At 24.2% G+C, this 23,984-nt stretch overlaps 8 protein-coding genes across 14 annotated transcripts; 4 read left to right on the top strand and 4 right to left on the bottom strand.

Moving 5' to 3' along the window:
* Positions 1-1,045: 1,045 nt before the first annotated feature.
* On the bottom strand, positions 1,046-2,781 carry LOC138178587 (coiled-coil domain-containing protein 28A). Of its 4 annotated transcripts, none has more exons than XM_069110589.1 (5): positions 2,662-2,781; positions 2,071-2,227; positions 1,732-1,942; positions 1,354-1,434; positions 1,046-1,283 (listed from the first exon to the last, which is right to left on the bottom strand). In XM_069110589.1, exons 1-5 carry the CDS (start codon positions 2,706-2,708, stop codon positions 1,084-1,086), a joined length of 696 nt encoding a protein of 231 aa, XP_068966690.1. In that variant the 5' UTR covers positions 2,709-2,781; the 3' UTR covers positions 1,046-1,083. The 4 variants fall into 4 exon arrangements, with proteins under 4 accessions (XP_068966690.1, XP_068966688.1, XP_068966692.1 ...); XM_069110587.1 differs by having other exon boundaries at positions 1,354-1,470; XM_069110591.1 differs by lacking the exon at positions 2,662-2,781 and adding an exon at positions 2,370-2,648 and having other exon boundaries at positions 1,354-1,470.
* A 132-nt stretch (positions 2,782-2,913) lies between these two features.
* On the top strand, positions 2,914-5,639 carry Kpc2 (Kip1 ubiquitination-promoting complex subunit 2). Its single transcript, XM_069110579.1, has 9 exons — positions 2,914-3,052; positions 3,193-3,356; positions 3,425-3,618; positions 3,695-3,855; positions 3,932-4,143; positions 4,231-4,328; positions 4,889-5,079; positions 5,137-5,275; positions 5,367-5,639. The coding sequence occupies exons 2-9, from the start codon at positions 3,322-3,324 to the stop codon at positions 5,510-5,512; spliced, it is 1,176 nt and encodes a 391-aa protein (XP_068966680.1). The 5' UTR covers positions 2,914-3,052; positions 3,193-3,321; the 3' UTR covers positions 5,513-5,639.
* Positions 5,640-5,846: 207 nt separating this feature from the next.
* Positions 5,847-7,444, top strand: LOC138178589 (coiled-coil domain-containing protein 25). 2 transcript variants are annotated; one of them, XM_069110595.1, is made up of 6 exons: positions 5,847-6,021; positions 6,144-6,191; positions 6,259-6,350; positions 6,431-6,569; positions 6,681-6,813; positions 6,897-7,444. In XM_069110595.1, exons 1-6 carry the CDS (start codon positions 5,997-5,999, stop codon positions 6,976-6,978), a joined length of 519 nt encoding a protein of 172 aa, XP_068966696.1. In that variant the 5' UTR covers positions 5,847-5,996; the 3' UTR covers positions 6,979-7,444. The 2 variants fall into 2 exon arrangements, with proteins under 2 accessions (XP_068966696.1, XP_068966695.1); XM_069110594.1 differs by having other exon boundaries at positions 6,431-6,813.
* On the bottom strand, positions 7,432-10,251 carry Tgt (tRNA-guanine transglycosylase). 2 transcript variants are annotated; one of them, XM_069110576.1, is made up of 8 exons: positions 10,064-10,251; positions 9,249-9,386; positions 8,970-9,059; positions 8,689-8,842; positions 8,475-8,607; positions 8,201-8,362; positions 7,961-8,129; positions 7,432-7,859 (listed from the first exon to the last, which is right to left on the bottom strand). In XM_069110576.1, exons 1-8 carry the CDS (start codon positions 10,106-10,108, stop codon positions 7,515-7,517), a joined length of 1,236 nt encoding a protein of 411 aa, XP_068966677.1. In that variant the 5' UTR covers positions 10,109-10,251; the 3' UTR covers positions 7,432-7,514. The 2 variants fall into 2 exon arrangements, with proteins under 2 accessions (XP_068966677.1, XP_068966678.1); XM_069110577.1 differs by having other exon boundaries at positions 9,249-9,616; positions 9,699-10,157.
* Positions 10,252-10,350: 99 nt separating this feature from the next.
* Positions 10,351-11,535, top strand: Lamtor2 (Late endosomal/lysosomal adaptor, MAPK and MTOR activator 2). The gene is made up of 3 exons (XM_069110599.1): positions 10,351-10,558; positions 10,773-10,935; positions 11,244-11,535. The coding sequence occupies exons 1-3, from the start codon at positions 10,491-10,493 to the stop codon at positions 11,391-11,393; spliced, it is 381 nt and encodes a 126-aa protein (XP_068966700.1). The 5' UTR covers positions 10,351-10,490; the 3' UTR covers positions 11,394-11,535.
* A 2,200-nt stretch (positions 11,536-13,735) lies between these two features.
* inc (BTB/POZ domain-containing protein inc) lies at positions 13,736-16,100 on the bottom strand. Of its 2 annotated transcripts, XM_069110593.1 has the most exons (4): positions 15,869-16,099; positions 15,206-15,502; positions 14,943-15,071; positions 13,736-13,826 (listed from the first exon to the last, which is right to left on the bottom strand). In XM_069110593.1, exons 1-4 carry the CDS (start codon positions 16,058-16,060, stop codon positions 13,797-13,799), a joined length of 648 nt encoding a protein of 215 aa, XP_068966694.1. In that variant the 5' UTR covers positions 16,061-16,099; the 3' UTR covers positions 13,736-13,796. The 2 variants fall into 2 exon arrangements, with proteins under 2 accessions (XP_068966694.1, XP_068966693.1); XM_069110592.1 differs by lacking the exon at positions 13,736-13,826 and having other exon boundaries at positions 14,262-15,071; positions 15,869-16,100.
* A 455-nt stretch (positions 16,101-16,555) lies between these two features.
* LOC138178590 (glucose-induced degradation protein 4 homolog) lies at positions 16,556-19,163 on the top strand. Its single transcript, XM_069110596.1, has 4 exons — positions 16,556-16,957; positions 17,517-17,684; positions 17,752-17,984; positions 18,207-19,163. The coding sequence occupies exons 1-4, from the start codon at positions 16,811-16,813 to the stop codon at positions 18,268-18,270; spliced, it is 612 nt and encodes a 203-aa protein (XP_068966697.1). The 5' UTR covers positions 16,556-16,810; the 3' UTR covers positions 18,271-19,163.
* Positions 19,164-20,319: 1,156 nt separating this feature from the next.
* On the bottom strand, positions 20,320-23,877 carry LOC138178585 (uncharacterized). Its single transcript, XM_069110585.1, has 4 exons — positions 22,189-23,877; positions 21,414-21,825; positions 20,995-21,317; positions 20,320-20,920 (listed from the first exon to the last, which is right to left on the bottom strand). The coding sequence occupies exons 2-4, from the start codon at positions 21,736-21,738 to the stop codon at positions 20,726-20,728; spliced, it is 843 nt and encodes a 280-aa protein (XP_068966686.1). The 5' UTR covers positions 21,739-21,825; positions 22,189-23,877; the 3' UTR covers positions 20,320-20,725.
* Between the last annotated feature and the right edge of the window lie 107 nt (positions 23,878-23,984).

Here is a 23,984-nt window from a genome sequence, read left to right on the forward strand (position 1 = left end):
ATGTGTGTAACAACAGATTTTATTTTATAGTTAGATTGTTGGATTAATAATCGCATTTCAAAACAACTATTTTGCGACCCTTGTGCTCACTTCATTTATTTTACGATACAATTTAATTATGTATAAAACAACTTATTTTACATAACACTTTCAGTATTATTTTAAATAAATTTCTTTTATCGTCGAACCTATGTACTATTTTCTTATACATTATGAAAATATTATTAGCTTTATGCACTTGCTTGATACACAAATTTTGATTAGTTTATTATATTTTAAAATGGATTTCTTCTTAACAGAGAATATATGTGAATAAATATATTATAGGAACAGTGAATATAATAAATAATATACAACGTAGAAAAAAGATATATTCTTTTTTCAAATAAATACCAGAAACCATATTTATTTTTTTTCCATTAAATTACATTAATATTTTAGATAATACAAAACTAAAATTGAATTTTAGAAAAGTTTTAACAATTTTGTTTCCTAACTTTTAACAAGAATTTTTAATATTGTCATTATTTAGTATATTTGAATGTACAACTTACGTCATTTTATTAAATACACAAATTACAGTTTTAGAGTATTACATAAACATAAGCACTGATATAAATTTGTTAAAATGTATAGTAAAATGAAATGAAATATTTCTATAAAAAAATGTTTGGCATAGATAATTAAACATAAATATGCACTTTCACTAGATTTCATGCAATTTCACTAGATTATATGACTAATTCATAGTGATTTACTTTTTATCATTTATTAAATATTATTAAATAGCTACTACTATATATCTATATTTTACAAGAAATTTGATAAAACTAAATTTACAAAAATAATAAGAGGAAATTAAATAAAAACATTGTAATCAAGAAATATAATTATTTCATTATTGGGAAAGTTAAATGTACGGTTATATAAAAACAGTATAGTGAAATATTTGCAAAATGCGAAAACATTCTATAAAGGACATAAATTTTCATTATATTCTATCTTTTATATTAATTAATTTTCATATTTCTATCCAAATATCATGTTTAAATAAATTTTGTATATATTATAAATATTTTACAATTACTTGCTATGTAATTTTTCAATGCAAACACTAAGCTCTTGAAGACATTCCAACAAATTATTCATATTAGCACTTGAATGTCGTAAACCTGATTGTTCTCCACCAATTCCTTGTCTTTGACCTAACTCAAAATGAAGTTTAGCTAATTGCTCTTGTTGTTCTCGTATTTCTGTCATTTGTTCCATACTACAATCCTTTCCTGTATTTCAATTCCATATTATTCCAATTTTATATTTATTTTGCTATATTGAAAAGCATATTTCACATACCAAATGCTCGTAAATTACCACTATGGAAATCTTCCAAAAGTTGTAATAAAGCTTGTTCCATACGACGAACATCAGGAACCTCTGACAAAAAGCAATGATGTTTGCATGGTGCCATAGCTTTATTTAATGACACCAAACACAACCAAAAAATATAATGAAAACATAACAATACTTAAAACAGAAAAATATATGAAAAGATTATAATATATTATTAATTAACAAAAATATAAACTTTCGTATTATTAAATATAATATGTAACATTATATAACTGAAAATTGAATAAAAAGATATTATTTAAATGTTGTAAATATTTTTAGGATACTTACTACTATATTCTAAATAATATTTTTAAATGTTACTATGAAGTACAAAGTTACCTCTATGTTGACGATTTATTTTTGGTAGTTCTGGTCGATTTGGTTTTTGCTTTTCCTTCTCATTCATATACATTAGACGTGACTGATTACCATGATTTGAAAGATTCACAGCACGGCCAGAAACCATAGATCCTTGACTTGTTGCCTGACCAGAACTTCCTTTACTAATAATTGGTGATGTTTGTACATTAGTTTCCCATAATACTTGTTGCTGAAATAATAAACTTTTACTATTTTTATTGTTTTATTTAAATCACCTACTTATCCATTTTTTCGAAATGATACATTTGAATTTATGTTTTAGTAGTCAAAATTAGGTAAATAATACTAAATTCATACCGATATATGAGAACTATGTGTATCATTTTTACTTGGATGATGAGATCTTGCTGGTGTGGAAGGTGGTGTAGCTTCTCCACCTTGACTTAATGGTTCTTCACATTCTTCTTCTTGAACCAATTGTTGCAATTCACCACATCCAGACTTTTCAGTCATCCTGAGAAATTCATTAATTTAATCATTTAGATATTTGTAGAATTTTTATATATATCAATGAATACCTAAATTTAAATAACATTTAAATGACATTTTATAAGAAACAGAAGAAAGAAGATATTTAAATACTTGTATATACATACGCAATAGATCTAACCAAACCCTTTTTTAACTTGATATTTTTTATTGCACTAACATCAAAAATATTATTACAATCTAAACATGTTATTACACATTCACAATTATGTTATTAGTAATTGTTTTGTTTATTGACTTTTTTTCTAAAGTACATAGTATTGTAATGTTTTTAATCTATTGCCTCCAAATTATAAAAGCATTTCTACGAAATATATTTTATTGTATGTATAATCTTCCTTTTCCTTCAAAGAATAAAAAAAATTGAGAAAGAAACGTTTTATGAAAATAAACAGTTACAGAATTAATTTTTCATGATTATATATTTTCGATTGTACTTTGTACATCTTGACATGCACATAATATACAAACAAATCATCTGATTATATGCAATTTCTGATAAGTGATAACTAGCATTTATATACCTATATAGCTCAAATTTTATGTTGATAAAAAATGTTGATTAAGTGTTGTAACTTTTAACAAAACATTTACAAATACGTGTCATATACGCTATTTCACATACGATATGATTAAAAACCATATATGGTCTATTCATTACATTTAGCATAGTGACACTTGAAAATGTTTCTACAATTCATTTCTAACCTTTATATCAAGAAAATTATGACAATGTAGTGCGAAGGAAATTTTAATTAAAATACACATCTTAAGAAATTTCATGTTAAAAGTGAGTATAATATTTATATCATAAAATGAAAAATTATATATACATATATATGTATATAAATACAAAGCTACTTTAAAGATACTTAAGTTGATTTATATTATATATAATAAGAGAAATGATAACATATCTTTATGTTATAGATATAACTAATATTTCTATGATTGCAAGAATTACTTGGTGAAACTTGGGATGCAAAAAGTTTAACAAAAACAAGCAAAAGACAATCTGATGATTCATCTTATTAAAATAAATAATTATAAAACTATACAATGTCTAACTCAAAACTTGTTTTGAATATTATAAGGTAGAATATTATTAAATATTATCAATATCTTCCTGGGAGCTATTAGTAAATATAATTTATTTATTTAGTCTTGAAGGAATGATCATGAGGTTTAATGTGACGTCAGATATGACTATCAATAACATAAAAAATATTGCAATAAAACATTTCTATGGTGATGATAAATCAAGAAGTCCAACTAACTTTCGTTTAGTTCATACATCTGAATTCAAATGGCTTATAGATGATCATAATGTAATTAATGAAAAAGTTAATGAAAATGGTAAAACAATTTGCTAAAATTCTGTGCTACATCAGCAGATATATTAAGCAAAATAAAATGATTATCTTTATTACAGATGAATTAATGTTAATAAAGATACGTCCAATACCCATAAATGAAAATTTATCTGCAGAAATTTTGAAAGGTCCAGATGAAGAAGTAGTACTACAAATAACAAAAGATTTACCTATACGTAATCCACCTAAACCTATTCCATTTCTTCCTTGTCCTGCAGATGTAAATATACACATACATGTATAATTATTGTATTCTCTGTATTGAGAAAATTTACGTTATATATTTTATATTATAGTTTCAGAATGAAATACGAAAAATTTTAATTACACTTATAAAAGCATCAGCAAGGATTATATTGTATAGCCCAGAAGCACAAAAGTTTTATGATATCTTAAAAGAAAAATTAGAGGCAAGATGTAAACCAAATATTAATACAAATGCTGCAAAAACTCTCACAGAAATGGGTTTTTCTGAGAAAAAGGTCCTGAAAGCTCTTCACTTACGAAAGTACGAAATCTGCTATTTAATTTAATGTTCAGGACTATTAATAAATTACAAGTAATATTTTATGCTCTGATTTTTAACTTATTACAGATCAAATGTAGTAGAAGCATTAGAATGGTTAGCAGAACATCAGAGTGATCCAGAAGACGATGATGATGATTACTTAGATTTAATATCTATTGAAAAAGGTAATAATAAAGATGTTGCAGTTTCCAGTTCATCTATTTATACATTAAAAATGTCTTAGGGGAAACAGGTATTGATTTATTTGAAGGAGCTAATTATTTAGATAATACTTAATACAAGTCAAGTACAAATAAATCTTCTTGATTTTATTCTTGAAAAAATTTTAAATTATGATAAGCATATATTTTGAAAAATCATTTCATTTTTTGCTATATATAAAGTACTATAAATATTATATAATCATAATGTAGTTTTTCTTTATAAATTATATTCTTATTCAATTTCATATTTAAAACATTCATATATTAATTCATACATATTTAAAATCATCCATATAATTGTTAAAACTGAAACATATTACAATTAAAAATAAAACTTCACAAAGAGACCATTTCTTTTCAGAAATATTAAAAATTTGTTTACAGCCCATATTTGGATTTATAAAATAATAATATATGTAATAAACATATTAATTGAAAATGATTAAAATTATGATAAATTATACGTTATTATTACATGTTGATTTATAATAGTATACAAATAAATTGATAATTATATGTAGGATGTGAAAATTTGAAGAAGGAAGAAAATGTACTCAGCATAGTAGATCATTTACTAAAAAGTTACCGTTACTATAGGAAGATGGATTTCAAACCTAGTTCTAGAGCAGTACAATCACTATCAGAGATGGGATTTGAAGAAAAGAATATTATTGAGGCACTAAAAGTTACTGGAAACAATCAAATTAATGCTGTGAGTAATCTATATAAATTTAATTTTATTACACTTCAAATATATTCTTCTTTTCAGTGCGAATGGTTACTTGGAGAAAGGAGGCATAGTTTACAAAATTTAGATAAAGAACTTGATCCAGGTAGTCAAATTTATAAAGTAATCATGAATGATCCACGTATTCAACTTAGTCTTACAAATCCTAATATGTTACTTGGTAAGATTATTTTTCCTAATAAATAATAAAAATTTAAAAAAATTAATATAATTAGATAATACAATAATTAATGTAAAAATGAAATTTTTAGTGTATTTATCGCTGTTAGAATCACCAGTAGCTATAAGTGAACGAATAAGAGATCCTGAAGTAGGACCAGTATTGGATCACATTATATCAATGTATCATGCTGAAAAACATACGATTCATATCAATCAATATGCAATTGATTTCTGATTTAAATATTATTTTGTAAAATAAATTAATATTAATATTATGAACAATATAATAATAATATAAATTATAATAAAATAATAAATGAATATCATAAGCTTGTAGCAGAAGATTTTCTAAATGTTTTTAATGATGCTGTAATAGGCATACATATTAATGAAACCTATTATTATGGTAATATATTAGATATATTTAATAGACTTCTATTATATTCATGAATGATGAATTTTATTAACATTGCTAAAAATCTATTTTATGATATGTATATTTTAACATTACATTTTTAATTTTGAGTATATATTCATATGGACATAATATATTTTTTCCAATTTTAGAAAAATATACATGAAACAGAGTATTACATCTCTGGTATTACATATTAAAAAGTTAAATAGTTCCAAGAAGTACGGTTTACTGTCGCTAGTATCGACTTGAAATTTGACAGATAAATCACACCACGTGTTTCAACTAAATATTTTTTGTAATAATGGTTTATTATTTTACAAGTGAAGGTATTATTATTTATAACTGGCTTCATGTTTAATGTATATTTAAATTTTCTCATATACATTTTACTACTAAAAAAACTAATATTCAGTAAGGTTAGAATGATAATTATAATTTTTAATTATAGTTGTACAACCATCGGTAACATTATTTATGGGAGTCGATCAATATGAAAGTAAGTGAAAAATTCTAAAATATATTATAATGTATAAGATACGTTCTTTCAATATATATTTTTCTAGATGATGACCTCATAAAGTGGGGTTGGCCAGAAGATGTTTGGTTTCATGTTGACAAATATTCTTCAGCGCATGTATACCTTCGACTTCGCCTTGTAAATATTTTCTATTAAAACATGCATGTTCTTTTACACATTTATATATGCATATCTATATATGAATACATGATTTATAGGGTCAAACAATAGATGACATACCTAGCGTAGTTTTAGAAGATGCAGCACAATTAGTGAAAGCAAATAGTATTGAAGGAAATAAAATGAATGATATCGATGTAGTATACACAATGTGGTCCAATCTGAAAAAAACACCAGGTATGGAAATAGGACAAGTTGGTTTTCATAAAGATAAGGATGTTCGTAAAATTCATGTTGCAAAACGAATAAATACTATTGTTAATCGATTGAATAAAACTAAACGTTCAGAACAAGTAAATTTAAGATCAGAAAGAGAACAACGGGACAGAAATGAACGGGAAGATAAAAAGAGACTTTTGAGAGAGCAAAAGGAAAGAGAAAAGGCAGAAGAAAAACGAAGAAAGGAAGAAGCAGAAATGAGGTTAGACAAAAATTATGGTACATTATTTACAAATATAAATTGTTTAATCTCATCAGACTTAACATTATTTCCTACTTTTACAGAAGTTATAATTCTTTATTTAATACATCTAATATGACATCAAATGTAGAAAATAGTGGATATGATTCAGATGATTTTATGTGATGAAATTATTAATATTATTTGTAATTCGATTGCCTACTCACCATAGTTTGGAATAATAGATGAATATATTTAAAACAAAAAGCATATATAATTTCGAAATTAAATTTGGAAGATATTTTAAAAGAAAATTATCATTAAACATTACGAAAATCTAAAATAACAAGGTAATGTTGAAACTAATAAAATGTTAATTAAAATATTTTTAAAACTAGATTAAAGTACAAGTTTTGCACAAATTGCAAAACAATTTTTAACATTGAGTGGGTTTCTCTTATATGAATTCTATTAAGAACATTAATATGTATATTAATATATACATTAGTAAGTAAATGAATATAATATTAATCATGTATTTTAATATGTTAGTACTTATTTTATGTAAGATATTCATATAAATGATAATTTACATACCTTAGTATTATTAATAGTTGAAATCAATTACTATAAAATATATAAAATTTTCAAACATTTATTTCTATAAAGGACATTAAAAAATTATACAAAACATATTTTATTATGAAAATAAATAATTATTACTATAATAATGTAACATTAACAGCTTCCAATGCATTAACTGTCCATGAGGGATATTCCTTGTTTGGAAACAAATCTAACATGAATTGCTGTATAAATTCTGGGAATCTTTGTTCTTGGATACTTTGTCTAATATCTTTCATCAATTTCATTTGGAATGCAATATTATGAACAGATAGTAAATGACATGCAACTGTTTCTACCGTTACAATATGATGAAGATAAGCACGTGTGTATGTTTTGCATGTATTACATTCACATGATTCATCTATTGGCCTCATATCTTTACGATATTGAACTTGTTTTAAATTTAATTGACCAGTACGTACCAAAGCACAACCAAACCTCTAAAAAAGTAATATATGCATTAATAGATTTCATTTTACCGGCTTGTTGCACTTTATGTATATCCTTCTTTAATTCAAACACATTATCTGTAATTAATTACCGCTGTTCTTGTAGGAAATACACAGTCAAACATATCTATTCCCAAAGCACAACAAATAACTAAATCAATAGCAAATCCAACACCCATTAAATAACGTGGTTTAGTTTTTGGAAGTATATTCGTAGTAAGGTGTACCATTCTCCAAAAATCATCTTTAGATTCTCCACCACTAGAAATATTATTAATCATAAAATAATCTTTCTTTTTCCCTAAATTAATCCATCTAAATTAATATTTTACCTTAATCCACCTACAGCATAGCCATTTACTTCACGTTTAATTAATTGATTTGCACATTCTGATCTAAGTTTAGGATCAAGACCTCCTTGTATAATTGGAAATATACTTTGCGCACTTGATCTCTGATGTGCTTTTAAACATCTATCTAACCATCTAGTTGTTCTGTAAATATTATATTGAGTATTAAAAATTATTTTGATAGGAATTAATAATATATTATATACGTAAATGCAATAATATTATTTATAAATTATATATATATATGCAATTCTACCTATGCATTGCTTCTTCTACTCTTGGTCCTGTTAATGTAGTTTTAACAACATCGTCAAGTTGCATAATTATATCTGCTCCTATTATGTTTTGTATTTGTATAGAATGTTCAGGTGTCAACATGCAATCTGTTCCTGTAAAGTAATATTAAAGTATTTTATTTGTATTTTTACATAATACAATATAAGTATCTATTGTTCTTATACAATGATTACCATTATATGGTGATTTAAACTTGACACCTTCTTCCGTAATTTTAGCAAGTTCTAGTAATGATACCATTTGAAAACCACCAGAATCTGTTAATAATGCTCTTTTCCAATTCATAAAGTTATGTAAACCACCAGCTTTCTGCATTATATTAAGACCCTACAAAATCCAGTTTTTATCAATAACATATTTGTTCACTTTATTTGAATATAAGTAACTCAATTATTTTATAACTTGAAGAAATATTAAAAGCTTTATGCTTTATATATTTATATATATTACATACAGGTCTTGTTCCAAGATGATATGTATTTCCAAGTATAATTTGACAATTCAATTGTTCTAATTGTTGTGGTAATATGCCTTTTAAAGTACCCTGAAACATTAATATTGCTATTAAAATGTATAATGTGACTGATTTATACGTATATATATATATAATATGACTGTAAGTAATAAAATATTTTATAAACAATTAAATCTTATTACAAGTTTAATGATATGCCAAATATGATTTGCAATGTCATAAAACATTAATCTTTTTTTTAAATTATATTTAACTTACCTGTGTACCTACTGGCATAAATACTGGTGTATCCACATGATGATGAATGAGAGTCATCCTACTAGTTCTAGCTTTTGTAGTTTGACATTCGTAAAATATTTCGAAAAGTAGTGGTGATTTTCGTTGTTGTAACATTTTCTTCAGTTTAATAATTTAGCAAATAATGTCAATAATGTATTTTGTTTCATATATATACATAATAAAATGTTTATAAAACTGTCGCTTATATCACAATTTACAATAATAATAATAGCTTATTGTATCAAACATAATCTAATTTGTTTTATTGTAATTCTAAATGTGTTATATGTAATTCTAAAGTTGTTCAATATTACTTAATATCCTTTACTTCGAACTATAAACTATAGCTGTAAAATTCCAGTTCAAAGACTCGCGTATATATATATATATATATGTATATTTATTATATATCAGTATTCATCAACTTACTTTCCATGTGTAATATTAATCTACTCTACAATTTCCTTACGATAATATTTATTATCATCTTTTAACTACGTTAAGTACTTTTGTACAAGGAACACATTTCAGTGCTACTTATCTTACTTTTGCGATTATGTAAATACGCCCATATGTAATAGTAGCTAATAGTAAGATGTTTATACATTACATTGCAAAATAAAAATGAAATTTTCTAGGGCTTTTCCTAGATTGAGGTTAGGTTTAGGTTTAGCTCTGAAGTAAAATTACAAATATGTATAATTGATTGCGATATTTTTTTTCGTGATATTTTGTTTATTTAAGCAGGCCTTTTAACAATATCAAAGTTTGATAAAGAAATTGGAAATACTGACCAAATTGCTCACTATTACCAATTTAAATATACAAAGTAAGTCCATAATAGCAACACTGTCGCAGAACTTCTGCTTGTTGTAAATATCACATCATCAGTGTAGTCTTTGATTACAATGCGTTAAAATATAATAACAATATTTATTTTGTACCCTTATCAATATTAAAACATGTTTTCATACGATAGTTACAGATTATGAAAAGTCCATATGCTAGAAATTTAATTTTCTCTGGTGAAAAATTGGTATCCTACAATTTGTGTTCTACATTTTTTGTCCTAGAGATATTATCCTTTGTTTTATAGAATACAAGTATTAAAAAATAATGCTCATACCTTGTTGGTGTTTTATATTAGATTCACGATAAAGTTTAATGAGATTAATTTAAAGAAGATAACAAGAAAGAGAAATTTGTATTACTTGTGAAACTATGTTGAAACCAAAAGCATTAACACAAGTACTTAGTCAAGCTAATACCGGCGGCGTAGAAAATACATTGTAAGTAAAATATTTCTTTCGTTAAATTAAGCACGATTTATATGCATGTTTTTTTTAATATAATCCAATAACTATATAATGTTATAAGATATATAAATATTAATAAACATGCAAGTGAAATCACATATATAAATTTACATATTTTTCTTATCGTTATTGTAATTAGGAAAACAAAAGTTTGTGATCAAATATTTTAAATGAAAATATATTTCAGATTATTAAATAGAGATGGTGGTTTATTAGCTTACAGTGGTTATGGCGATAAAGATGCAAGAGTAACTGCTGCTATTACAAGTAATATTTGGTCAGCTTATGAAAAAAATGGACGAAATGCATTTAAGGAAGATGAATTGCAATTCGTATTAATGGATTGTGTGGTAATTATCAAATATTAATAGATTTGATTATCAAGTAATTAATTATATAATACTTAAATTCTATGCAATTAAATGGCTTTATTAATATCTTATATGAATTGATTACAAATAAAAATATTTGCAATGTACTGCAAAAGTATTTTTAGTAAAATAATATGTATATAGTTATTAGTTTTTATTGCAAATTATTGTTCAGAAATTTCAGTTGCATATTAATGAAAAGTTGTAAACAACATACGGTTATATGTTATATATATATTGAAATAATACATTTGTAACATGTTTTTTAATGAAACATTTTCTTTTAGGAGGGCAAAGTCGTTATTACCGAAGTTGCTAATTTGTTGTTATGTTTGTATGCAAAAGAAAATGTGGGATTTGGTTTACTAAGAGAAAAAGCACAAGCTTTAGCAAGATACCTTGATCAACCACTAAAAACAATAGCAAATATGCCTTAATCAATGTTTAAACATATACCCAATTGTGTTGTAAAATTTAGTTTTATATTTTAATGTTTATAATTTATTATAAAGATTGATACTTGGTACTGTCTTGTAAATAATATATTTTCAATTAATAAAACACTTATGTAATCATTTATATATTAAAATTTATAAAAATATGATACCCTTAGAAGATAAATCTAGCTTCGAAATCAAGTGTTAGTAGCATCTCTAAAAATATTCTTGTGAACTTCATAGAAATGAAGTTCTAATTTTATTGTAATCGATGAAATATGTCATATATTTTTTAATAATGTAAAATATCTACATAGACAATCTTTAAAAACATTTAGAAATTAAATATTAAATTCATATATTTCTATACATCAATAAACATATGTAATGTTAAAAATAATTAATAGATGTATATGTCCTTTATAAATAGAATTGCTTTTATTTTAAATCCACAATTTGTATGTTATAAATTTTATTTATTTCATTTGCATTTATATACTTCCTCCTATAATCTCTTTCTATGTAATTTGAAATATTTATTGGTATTAAAACTTACTTTTGATGCATATAAATATTACTTTCTTTTCTAACAATAAACATCAAACATTTAATAGACTTAGAAATATATCTATGAAAGTACAAACTCTTTTACATATAGAGTTATATATACCTATGTATAATATGATAATTCTAATATCAATTAGATTAATCATATAAGTTAAACACAAGTTCACTGAATTACATTATACATTGCACAAAATGACTAACGTTGGTCCTAAAATTTTCCTGTTATTTTGAGTACATAAAATAATAATTACTAGCCAAACAATAAATTTTCATTATAAGTGTTCATATTACGTTTCTTATTGTAAACTATATAATTAAATTTTCATGTATTAATGTTTACCGAGTGACATATTGTGAATGTGAATCGTAATTAACTAATAATATCACTAAATTATTTTATATATGTTTAGAAAAAAATCTTTTTTATGAAATTATTGTATGTGTATATATAATATACAATTTATTATATATCATATATAACATAATTCTAACAATACCTATAACAATTTAGTGCTACGTGTAAGTTTCTTCTCATGAATAATGCTTTTAAATACAAGTATATTGTCTACAACACTTCTTTAATAGGCCTTCAACAATTGACAGCTTATGTTAATGCCTATTATAAAGTGTTTTTAATTCTATAATTATATAATAGAGATTTGTTGTAGTCTTAAATATATAAAAATGGAAACTCTTATCTAAACAAAGTAGATGCACTGTAAATAAAAGAAAGAGGAAAATAAAATAATATGTATCTTTTATACATACATAATTTCACAGTCTACCTTCCTAATTGCTTTGCATTAAATGAGATATTATGAAATAGAAATTATATGCATATAGAAAATAATACTTAAGTAACTGAGAATTATTCAGCTCTTTTTAAATGTTTCATATGGTTTAAACTTTTGTATTCAAATCTTTTCGCTATATATTATCGTATATCAATAAACGATATAATAAATTGCTTTTGTTAAAAATTACATTCATTCTTTTTTTTTCATCCACGTTATTACATGTCAAAATTAGTTTTACATTTGTAGTTATAACTTTGTATTTGATAATCAAAAGTATCATGCTAAATATACAAATATTATTTTATGTTTTATAGCGGCAGTGCGAAGGTAAGTAATTTAGATAATATTATGACAAAGATACGATTAGAAAAAAAATTATTTTTATACAACTTGTTACAAAAAGATAAACTATTTATTACTAGAGAGTATTTATATTCATTGTAGAAATTTGTATGAAAAAGATTGCCTTTATGAATGCTATTGTCTTTTAAACTATTTAGTGAACTAAAACATTACTAAATAACAATTTCTTTTCATAGCATATTAATATTAGTGATTGCGTGTATATATGTATTAATATTTTTTATATTTGGTACATTCTTTTTTAAAAGGAGAGTGTCACAGATTATAAGTGGGATAAAAAGTTTTACTTCAGTATTAATTTCTTTCATTATAAAATGTATGATCCCTTATGGAATGATTAAGCACTATTTCTATCACTACAATCCATATTCATTCTCGTTAAATGTTTGTTTGATAAATTAAAATTATGATTGGAAAAGATTCACTTATTAATGTGTGATACTTTCGGTTTTTAAAGCTTCACCTTGTGTTGTTGCATAATAACTATGTATCTACAAAAGGTATTATACCTTTGTATTTTCTTTTTTGTTATTATCACTGTACATGAAAAATGAAGCAATGAAGATTTTGTGTGAACTTAAACTTTTATATGTAGAAATAAAAACAGTCTTCATCTTGTTGCTGCACAGTTGATTTAATTAAATGAAGCAAGAAAAGAAAAGGACGGATTTAGAGATTACATGCGAGAACCCTTCTGCTGCAGAACCTAAAATATAATTTAATGATTCAAGCTTAGTAAGATTATATTATGAGATTCATATTAAAAATTATATTCCATTGAAAAAGAATATAAATATAAATGTAAAACCTTAAGTAAAATATGCGAATGTCATTTATTTTTAGCATTGTTCAGCCTCTGCATTTTGTTGTATAAATTATAATAACACAATATCTTCATATTTTGAAGAAAATATTTTGATAAATATACAATAGAGTAATGAAATAATGTAACCTTATTATATGAACACTGATTTTGTAAATTATTTAATTATTAAAAATATTTTACAATAAATTCAATGTATATTACAAAAGCCTTCAATTTAAAAAATTTCTATTGTAAATATAATACTATCAAAATATAATTCAAACACATGCATTAATAAATGATGCAGGACAACAGGGTAGAAAGTAACCAAACCAATAAAAGAAAAAATTCTTTATTTAGTGTACAGCATGCAGTACAAAAAAACCATGATGTAATACATACAGCAAATATCAGAGGCAGAACATGCTCATGCAAATTGGCCCCTGAATTAATGATATGTTTTGAGAAGAAGAATATAAATAGTATTATAAATTAGTATTATATTATAATTTAAATAAATTTAAGTCATAAAAAAGGATAAATCTATAAATATTTTTAATTTTTATATAAAAACAATATAAAATGTTTTTTATAAAACTTAGTAGCATATATTTAATACCAACTATAAGGTACTTTTATATTATCTTGCATCATAAAACAAAGTATTCATAACGTGTGCCTAATTAGGTAAAAGATTTATAGATAGAGATTTAAATATATGTGACTTCATTTACATAAAACTATAAAAATTTCCTAACCATAAACGCTTTTTTGAAATGGTATAATTCCATATTTTATTTATATGTATTCCAATTTTTTATTAATTATAATCTTTGGTAATAAAATATAAACATAACTGTTGACATTAGTAATACGATTTCATGTTACAATTATGACAAAATAAATAAGAAATAGAAAGAAAGTAACATAATTATTTAATAAAATTATGAACAAAGATTATGTATAATTGCTTTGGTTAAAAGAGTGACATAAGAATTTTGAATGCAATAATGATACCTTAACACGATCCGTTGATTCTTGTTCCTTACTATTGAGTTGACTGGCTCCATATTCTCGACTGACCACACATAGAAATTCAGCATGATCGTTATTTCCATAATTATACTGAGATCCTATATTGATTAACTAAAATAAATAAGAGTACAATTTTAATTTAACAATGCATGTTATTTGTTTTTGTATTATTAATGTATGTTAAAAAGGATAAAGCACTAATATATCAAATAAAAATATATTTAATTTTAAATAAAATAAAATACCTGCTCAAATTTCCATCCATCAGACATTGTTGATACCATTTGAGTTAATTCATCTTCATGACACTGAATGACTCTATAAACATGTTTCTTTGAATCTCTTAATGGTCTAGTATCTCTTAAGATAATTCTTTCTTTCACTAGCCGAATGAGTTCTGTAATATTATAAAATTCTGCTTCTTCTAAGACACCTTCTTCTGTTAAATCTTTATTAATAACCAATTTTCCATGACGTAAGTAATTTAAAACAGGACTAAAATATGTTGGGTCACGATCTATTAAATATGCTCCAGTTTCATCCTGTACAATGAAGTATACAAATAATTTTTCATAAATGATACATATTTTATAACAATACATAATTCATGTAAAATTACAAATTATGATTTCATACTAATATTTATATACATTATGAATTATTAATGTATAATTATTTTAATATAATGACACATATGCTACACATCATATTAGAAAATAAACAAAATTTGCTATGTCACTCAAGTTTATATATCTTTTAATGTAAAAGGTTTATAAAAATAATTACTTAAATTGATTTATATAAAATATTCTTATTAATTACACAAAAAAATATTCATATAGATGAAAATATTTAACAATTTTTGACAATGTTTTAAAATTCGCGGTTATTTAAAAACATCAACTAACCCTGTCTGAGATAAGGTCAGAATCTTCCTGACACAATCGATAGAGAAATGAATTGGGGTCTCTAGCTAAAGTAGTCTTCGCCGTTAAAAAATATGTACCACCAACATTTAATCGAACCCATTGATTATTACACCGTTTTTGAACATGATTTTCTGTCATTTCGTGCGAATTCGTGTCACTGAAATCCTCCATATTTGCTTTGAAACACACGCAACTTTCAGCTCATAGGTTTCTGTGACATAATCAAATCAGTGTCTTAATATTAAGCTCACGAAATTGAAAGTGACATTAATCTATTTTTTCAGATCAAATTTAAATATTTTGTTTGAATTGTTAATACATTTTGCTACTATTTAATACGTAATATTACTATCAAAATTGTTATTTTATGGCGGGAAAGCAAATTAGAATCATTGTTTATGAAAAAAGATAAATATAAATAATAATTTCGTTATATTTGTTGAAAATACAAATTCTGGTACGTATATTTTATAAGGTAGTAGCATACCGATATTAATGAAATCAATGGTATAAGTATAAGATTTAAATGAATAAAAGAAATCTAATATTTAAATTGTTGATAGGTAGCATGTAACTATCTATACATCCGGCAAAATAGAACTAAAATGTTGTTGGACATGATACGTGCAAGTTGACGAAACAAGTGAAAATATTAGTTTTTGTTTTGCTAGTGAACGGTTATCTTTGATATTTATTAAAAATAATTAAAATTCCATACTCATATGGAAAAGTAAGATCTTTTTAAGGGACGTCAAATTGAACGTTCGCGTAAAAATTACGGCCGGGGGTGTGTCTGGGTTCGAGGCTTTGCATAAATACATCTACGTCCTGAAAATTACCGGCAGTCATTGCGAGAGTTTTGTAATGAAGGAATTGTCGCCCAAGGAGGGCAAATTTTAAGAACGTTCACTTGAGCCGAGAATGCCGGTGAAAGTTGACGTAGTACCACCACCGCCCGCAAACTCAAAGCAGCCGGGTGTCACAAAATCTTTACTCTACAACGGTTCACGATTTCAAGGTTCTCAAAAGTCTAAAGGCAACAGTTACGACGTAGAAGTAGTTTTGCAGGTTAGTTCTCCCCCTTTCTGGAAATTGCGCCACAAATATCTCAAATTTCTATTACACCTTTGACATCTGTCTACTGCGTAATGATTGATTATATGCCTTTTATCCTTTAAATATTTTACAATCTTTTCGAAATCGGATTAGTTAACTATGTTGTTTACATATTCAAATAGTTCTGAATTTAAAATGATCTATTACGAGAATTTTCAAAAATTTTCCTTATACTTCTCGGCTTATTTATAAATATCTTGGCAATATAGAATCCGTGATTTTGTTTGACAGGTAATGTTATTTTATTAGAATAAATTTATGAAAATGAAAATATATAATAAAACGGTAATTTGTAGATAGCACTTGAGTAATAGATATTGATTGAACTCAAAATTTTAGTTGCAATGTTTACAAAGAATGAGTATATGTATAAATATATATATATACAAGTTATATATTTTAAAATGTATGTAATGTATCTTTTGTAGCGTATTTCTTTTATTTTACAAATAAAATACAACACACATACATATACACAAACTATTATTTTATAAAGATTTTTCTATTGCAGCACGTAGATGAAGAGAATAGCTATTTATGTGGCTATTTAAAAATTAAGGGTCTTACGGAAGAATTTCCTACTTTAACTACATTCTTTGATGGTGAAATTATATCAAAGAAATATCCATTTTTAACTCGTAAATGGGATGCAGATGAAGATGTTGATAGAAAACATTGGGTTTGTATTTTATTGCATATTTTTTTTTATTTTAACAGACGTCTAATCTATTTTTTTTAAATTATAGAGTAAATTTGAATCTTTTCGCCAGTATGCCAAAACATTTAATTCAGACACATTTGATTACGAGGCTTTGAAGGGAACTGATTTTGTTTTTATGAGGTGGAAGGAACATTTTTTAGTTCCTGATCATACTATAAAAGATATCAACGGTGCCTCATTTGCAGGATTTTACTATATTTGCTTTCAAAAATCTGCTGCTACTATTGAAGGCTTTTATTATCATCGTAGTTCAGAGTGGTAATATTATTTGATATATTTATATAATGTAACAAAATATATTCTCTTCCGACCCCTCCCCCTCTTTCCCTCTATCCTAAACTTTACTTACTACAAACCTTTACAATTATAAGTAATATTTCAGTTTAATTCTATACATTTTCCATTAAGAAATTAATATTTGTGTGTGATAGAAAATTATGTTAAAAAAATTGTTCTTCTTTCATACTTGTATTATTTTAGGTATCAATCTTTAAATTTGAAACACGTCCCAGAACATAGCATACAAATCTACGAGTTCAGGTGAAATCAATGACTTTCGCACATTTATCTCTCGAAATTCATATTTTGCCTCTCCTAGCTTACAGATCTCATAAAAATCAATCTTTGAAGTAGTTTCAATCGATTTGAATAACCAACAACTTTTAAATTGTTTATGTTAAAAGTAAAGTACTTGAAAGAATATATATAAACTACTTCAATAAGGTATTTCTTAGGTTCTTTTTTAAATAGTAGTACATAATATATATGGTGCATATTATATATTTACTTTATATAAATATTAGAGAGATTTCGTAAAAGAAAGGTCATAATTGAAAAAGTGACAAGGATTGCAGTCATTGATACGCTTGATTATTAATTAGTTATTATTAATATTCACTGTAAGATGTTTTATCGAAATAAATTAATTGATGTTTTTTGTCAATTAAAATGTTGTTAATTATTTGGTATTTTTATCTATTATAAGATTGTAATATCATTTATTAGCATTATATATAATCAAATTTACCCTATAGTATGAATAGGGTTTCGTTTTTTTGTTTAAGTTCAATGAATAATGCACGCATATTATAAAAAATCTCTAGTAAATTATATATTTGAAAACATGAAATAAAAAAATCTTGTGGCAATGTATTAAAAGCATATACTTATATTTGAGTTACTTATATGATGTAATGACTGCATAGATTTGTAGAAATTTAAGGTTTACTTATATTATTACTCATTTATATATTTATGAGATCTGTTTGCCTCAACTGAAATAACGGTGGTGACTGAATGGATTGAAGTGAATGTAGTAAAAAAAATCAAACTGGAACATGAAAGTAATTTTAATATTATCTTAAGATGTCAAAATCTCATGCTGATATTATTCTCTTGTATCAGCATGATACAGATTAAATAAATGGTAAACTCAGATTAATCATTCCACTTAAGGAGAATTTTATTAGGAAGGATTTTCTTACTCTACCCATATGAGTCAGTTGATTTACTCATTAATTCTGTTTTGTATGTTCAATGCAGCTAATAAATTCTCAGTCACAGAAACATACCAAATAAAGAAAGTCTTTCCTCATAAGATTCCCCTGTAGTGGTACAATTTTAATGAGCCAAGTGAACAAGAAACCTTTTATGGATATTCATAATATTAATGGAAGAAGAAATTTGATACAAGTTGGCTGTTCATAGAAATCGTAATGTAATGTTAATGAAATATTGAATCTGTTATAGACATAGGACATTATAATGGTTCATTGCAGTGATTAGGCTAATTTAAACTGATGTATTTATTCAGTAAGTTACTAAAAACTAAATACTATTAATTTTGAATCTCTTTTTACGAATGTAAAATTTATTCTTTTAATGATTACTAAAAGAATTTTAATGTTACCAAAATAGTAAAACTTGTCTACTACCTAGAATTTAGATTTATTCGTTACTTAGAGTGTAGGATAGAGACATATTTACTCCAAGATAAAATATCTAAAAATTATGTGTAACTTGCATTAAAATATCTTTATTGTATTCATTAATACATTTCTGCTGCTGTTAATTTCAATATAACTAAATATAACTAAAAATTAATCATTCATTTGGTAGAAATTTTTAACAATAAATGTTTGTAACTTCTATAAGTATTTCTTATTAACATTTATTTATAAATTGCTAATTTTAAAAAAATATTGTTTGAAATATCAACTTGCAAAATTTGGAAAATGTAATATATAAAATCATATACCTTATTTGGCAAATTATTGTAATATTTTTATGTAATATATATGTAAAACCAAAAACATTTTTGTACAATATATTTTCTTCCAAATTAGCATATTAGCAAATAAGACAAAACAATATTAGCAGTTAATGGCGTACTATGGCGAATATTTAAAAAATAGAATTTTAAATACCCATGTACATGTTTAATAAAATGATATTTACATAATATTAACAGCATTTGTTGCAAAAAGTAGAGTTTAATGCTTCTTCTGAATTCATGTATATTGTAATTACTTTAATATTAAAACAAATGATAAAGTATTAATTCATTATTACAAAATTAAGCATAAAAGTGTATAGATCCTTGTTGTATTGTAAATTGCTTATTAAATATAATATATCTATTAAAACTATTATATGATATCTTTAATATAGAAACAAAACTATAAGTTATAAGAAGTATATAAAATTGATACAAATCACTTTAATGTTTAAATTTTCCAATAGTTTAATTAAAAGTTAATAAAGCTTTCAAAATTAAAAATAGTGAATCGCTTAGTGATTATTTATCATTTAGGAAAATTTTAACATTAAAATGAAATGTACTAATAATGTAAAAGATAATAAATGAATTCCTCTAGTAAATTATGGAAATTATCTTTTTGTGTGTATATGTTACTGTTTAGTTTAAATTCTTCATATCCACAAAAATTGACAAAAATTTAATGACTAATTGGAAATAAGTACAATATAACAAAATTGTATTAACAGATTCCTGTATGTGTTTCAAGTGGTAATTGATTGTTGATTTTATCAACTACTGTGGATGATTTTTCTTTTTTTTTCTTTTTGGATAATGTTCTTTTAGACCTAATTAGGCGTTTAGGTTTTGCAACTGTTCGATTTCTTTGATTAAGAGTTACACTTCTTAATTTTCTGTGTGTACCATGTGTAGCTTGCTAAAATATGCAATTGAATATATAGGTATATTATTATAACAGTAGTAAATAATAATACAGGTGAAATATATTACCATAATACTAGAACAACATTGACAAAGGCAAACTGCATCAGTTGATGTAGATGTAGCTTTATGTAATACAGCTTCAAACCCCAAAAATTTTGTATCAAAGTTAATTTTAGCTTTTACCACATCAGTAAATGAATTCTGGACTGTTAATATGTTATCAATATAATCTTGAACTTTTTCTTCCCCATTTAAAAGTGGAGAAAGTTGTGTTGGTCCTCTATTACTGATATCCAATACTTTGCAACTTTTTTTTTTATTAAAACATTGATTTTGTACATCACATGTTTCTTTGACATTTGAAACAGATACTTCATCTTGTAAAAGATCTAATAATAGATTATTATAATAGCTTAAATTTTGATAACATATTGTTATTAGCATTTATTAATAAACATATAAATACTTATATTTAATTTACTTACCAATAAAATTTTTTAAATATTCTGAAAAGATTTTATTACAAGAAAGTAAATGTTGGAAAGCTTCATCAAGATTTTTCTCTGTAAAATATGTTCTTGCTAATAGAGATCGTTCAGATGAAGTTACTCCAATGCCATTAGAATTAAAAATTTTCCATTGTTTGCGAGAAATCTCTGCTTGCCATTCTAAAGCACAATCTTCCAGTCTTCTATTGATTGACTTTAATAATTCATTTACTTCTGATAACTGTTGAGGAACACAGAGATTTCTTTTACTGGGAAGGGAAGCATTATCTTCAACCATAGATATATCATCAATTGTTGTCATTTCTCTCTAATTTTCCTTTTAATTATACAAATATATTCCTTAAATAAACATTGATTAAATCTGTCTGCAAAGCTTATATAAGAAGAACTGGAAAATATAAAAATAGATGCTTGAAATAAATTTAGATTGCATTAGTCTTTTATCAAACAATTGAACATTTTTTAATGATATACTCTGTGTAAGGATAGTCAAATGCATCATAACAATAAAGCAATTTTTTTCATTCATATAAATTTATTGAATAGAAATTGATATTAATATGTATTCAAAATTTGATTTTATAATGACTACCCAGAGAATATCTATGAATAAATTATCACGTATAATACAATTTTTAACTTATTTTTTTAGTAGAAAACAATTTATTATTTATTATCAACTAAAATTGTAAGTATTTTTTATAGTTATATGTTAAACTAAAATTAAAACACTGTCTAATATATTACTTACATTTAAATATAGCATATTCAATTTTCAAATATCTAAATTTTATAAAATAGATCATTTTTATGTTATATTGTACATACGTGGAAAAAATATAATAAAATATAATGTCATCTAATTCTAAAGTATATAAAATTTAGGGTTCTAATTATAATTTGTTGTTTAAATCGTCGTATTTTTGTTGTATAATTGTATTCGATTATTATAATACAAAATTCTTTGTGATTAGAGACAAAATTAGCACAATATTACATTTGACGTGATTTAAAAATATTTGTTTATATATAAGATAGTTAAATGTCAAATTATGTTATATTCTTATCAATTTTGTGACCACCATAAGTGCATCAATATCTTTTTAGAAGTAATTACTTCTACTATGTTGATTAATAAGTTGAAAGAAATTTGTATTTTGCATTTATAATGCATTTTATAATATTACAAAACATAATACTAAAATGGAAATGAGTTTAAATATGTGATATATATTACATTATATTTTATAACAAAATTATTTATTAGATATAAACATAAACAAGCTTCTTATAATATTTAACAAATAAGAAACTAATTTTTTTACTTGATTTCAATTATTCAGATGGCCCCTTTCTTTCTCCACAATTTCAATATTTATGAAAACTTTTAAAGTGATATATATATATACAGCAATGATGAAATCAATGATCTCTTTTATATTATATTGTATCTCTTTTTGTTAAAATATATGTATTAACAATTAAAAAGATGACATAAATTAGCAAGAAAAGATGAATTGGTAAAAGGTTAATAAACAATGTCATATTTCATTTTAAAATAACACAAATATTACTCTGTAAGTATCATATAATATACGTACGTTAAATATATTTCTCTGGACAAGCAAGAGCCCCTCCCCCTTCGTTTATATTTATATATATATATATATATATATATCATATCATATCATATATATTAATTAATAATGGCTGCTTTTATATACACATATAATTTAATTTGAATTTTACACAGTATAAATACATCTTATATGTTATCTTGATATCATGTAATCTTTAAAAAAATTATCGTATAAATCGTTATCACAGTTTGATAAATTTCATACGATAGATGTCTATGGTTTAATAATAACAATTATTTTTCATGGAATTTTTAAAGTAATTGTTAAGAGCAAAAAGTTAAGAAAAGAATTTGCTAGATTACAATTGCTGTTATTGTATTACAGATATTAAAAAATCATAGTAATCTACTGTAATGAAATTTATCAAAATATGAGTATAGTATGAATGAGTTCTTCTATATTTACACAATACACAACATAATTTTTAGAAACTTACACTGTACAAATAAAATAATATATAATTATATTAAAATATTTAAATAAGGTGTAATATTTGCATTATTATAAAGAATGTTATTCAATTTTGCATAATTAATTTTTAGAAAAGAATAATAGAAAGAAAAAATTAGATGTGTAATATAAATTTAGAATTGATTTTATATATAAATACATATTAAAATACAGTTTCAAAAGTGACACAGTAAAACAAATTTTCTCGTATTATTACTGAACAAGAATACTAGTAACATGGAAACTAATAATATTTTAAAAAATTTGTTAAATTATTATACATTTTTGGATTTGTCCTTATGTATTATTATCCAATTAGCTGCTCTAAACTATTCAACTTACATTATTTCTAGTCTACACCACAACCTTTGTAGACTTAGTGAACTTGTACTTTTCGCTTCATCTTTTCCTGCTTTAATATAGATTCGTTTTAAAAAACATTGTCCATCAAAATTTA

The sequence above is a fragment of the Bombus flavifrons genome, chromosome 3 (assembly GCF_040668555.2).
Source record: "Bombus flavifrons isolate JBK064 chromosome 3, iyBomFlav1_principal, whole genome shotgun sequence".
NCBI lineage: Eukaryota > Metazoa > Arthropoda > Insecta > Hymenoptera > Apidae > Bombus > Bombus flavifrons.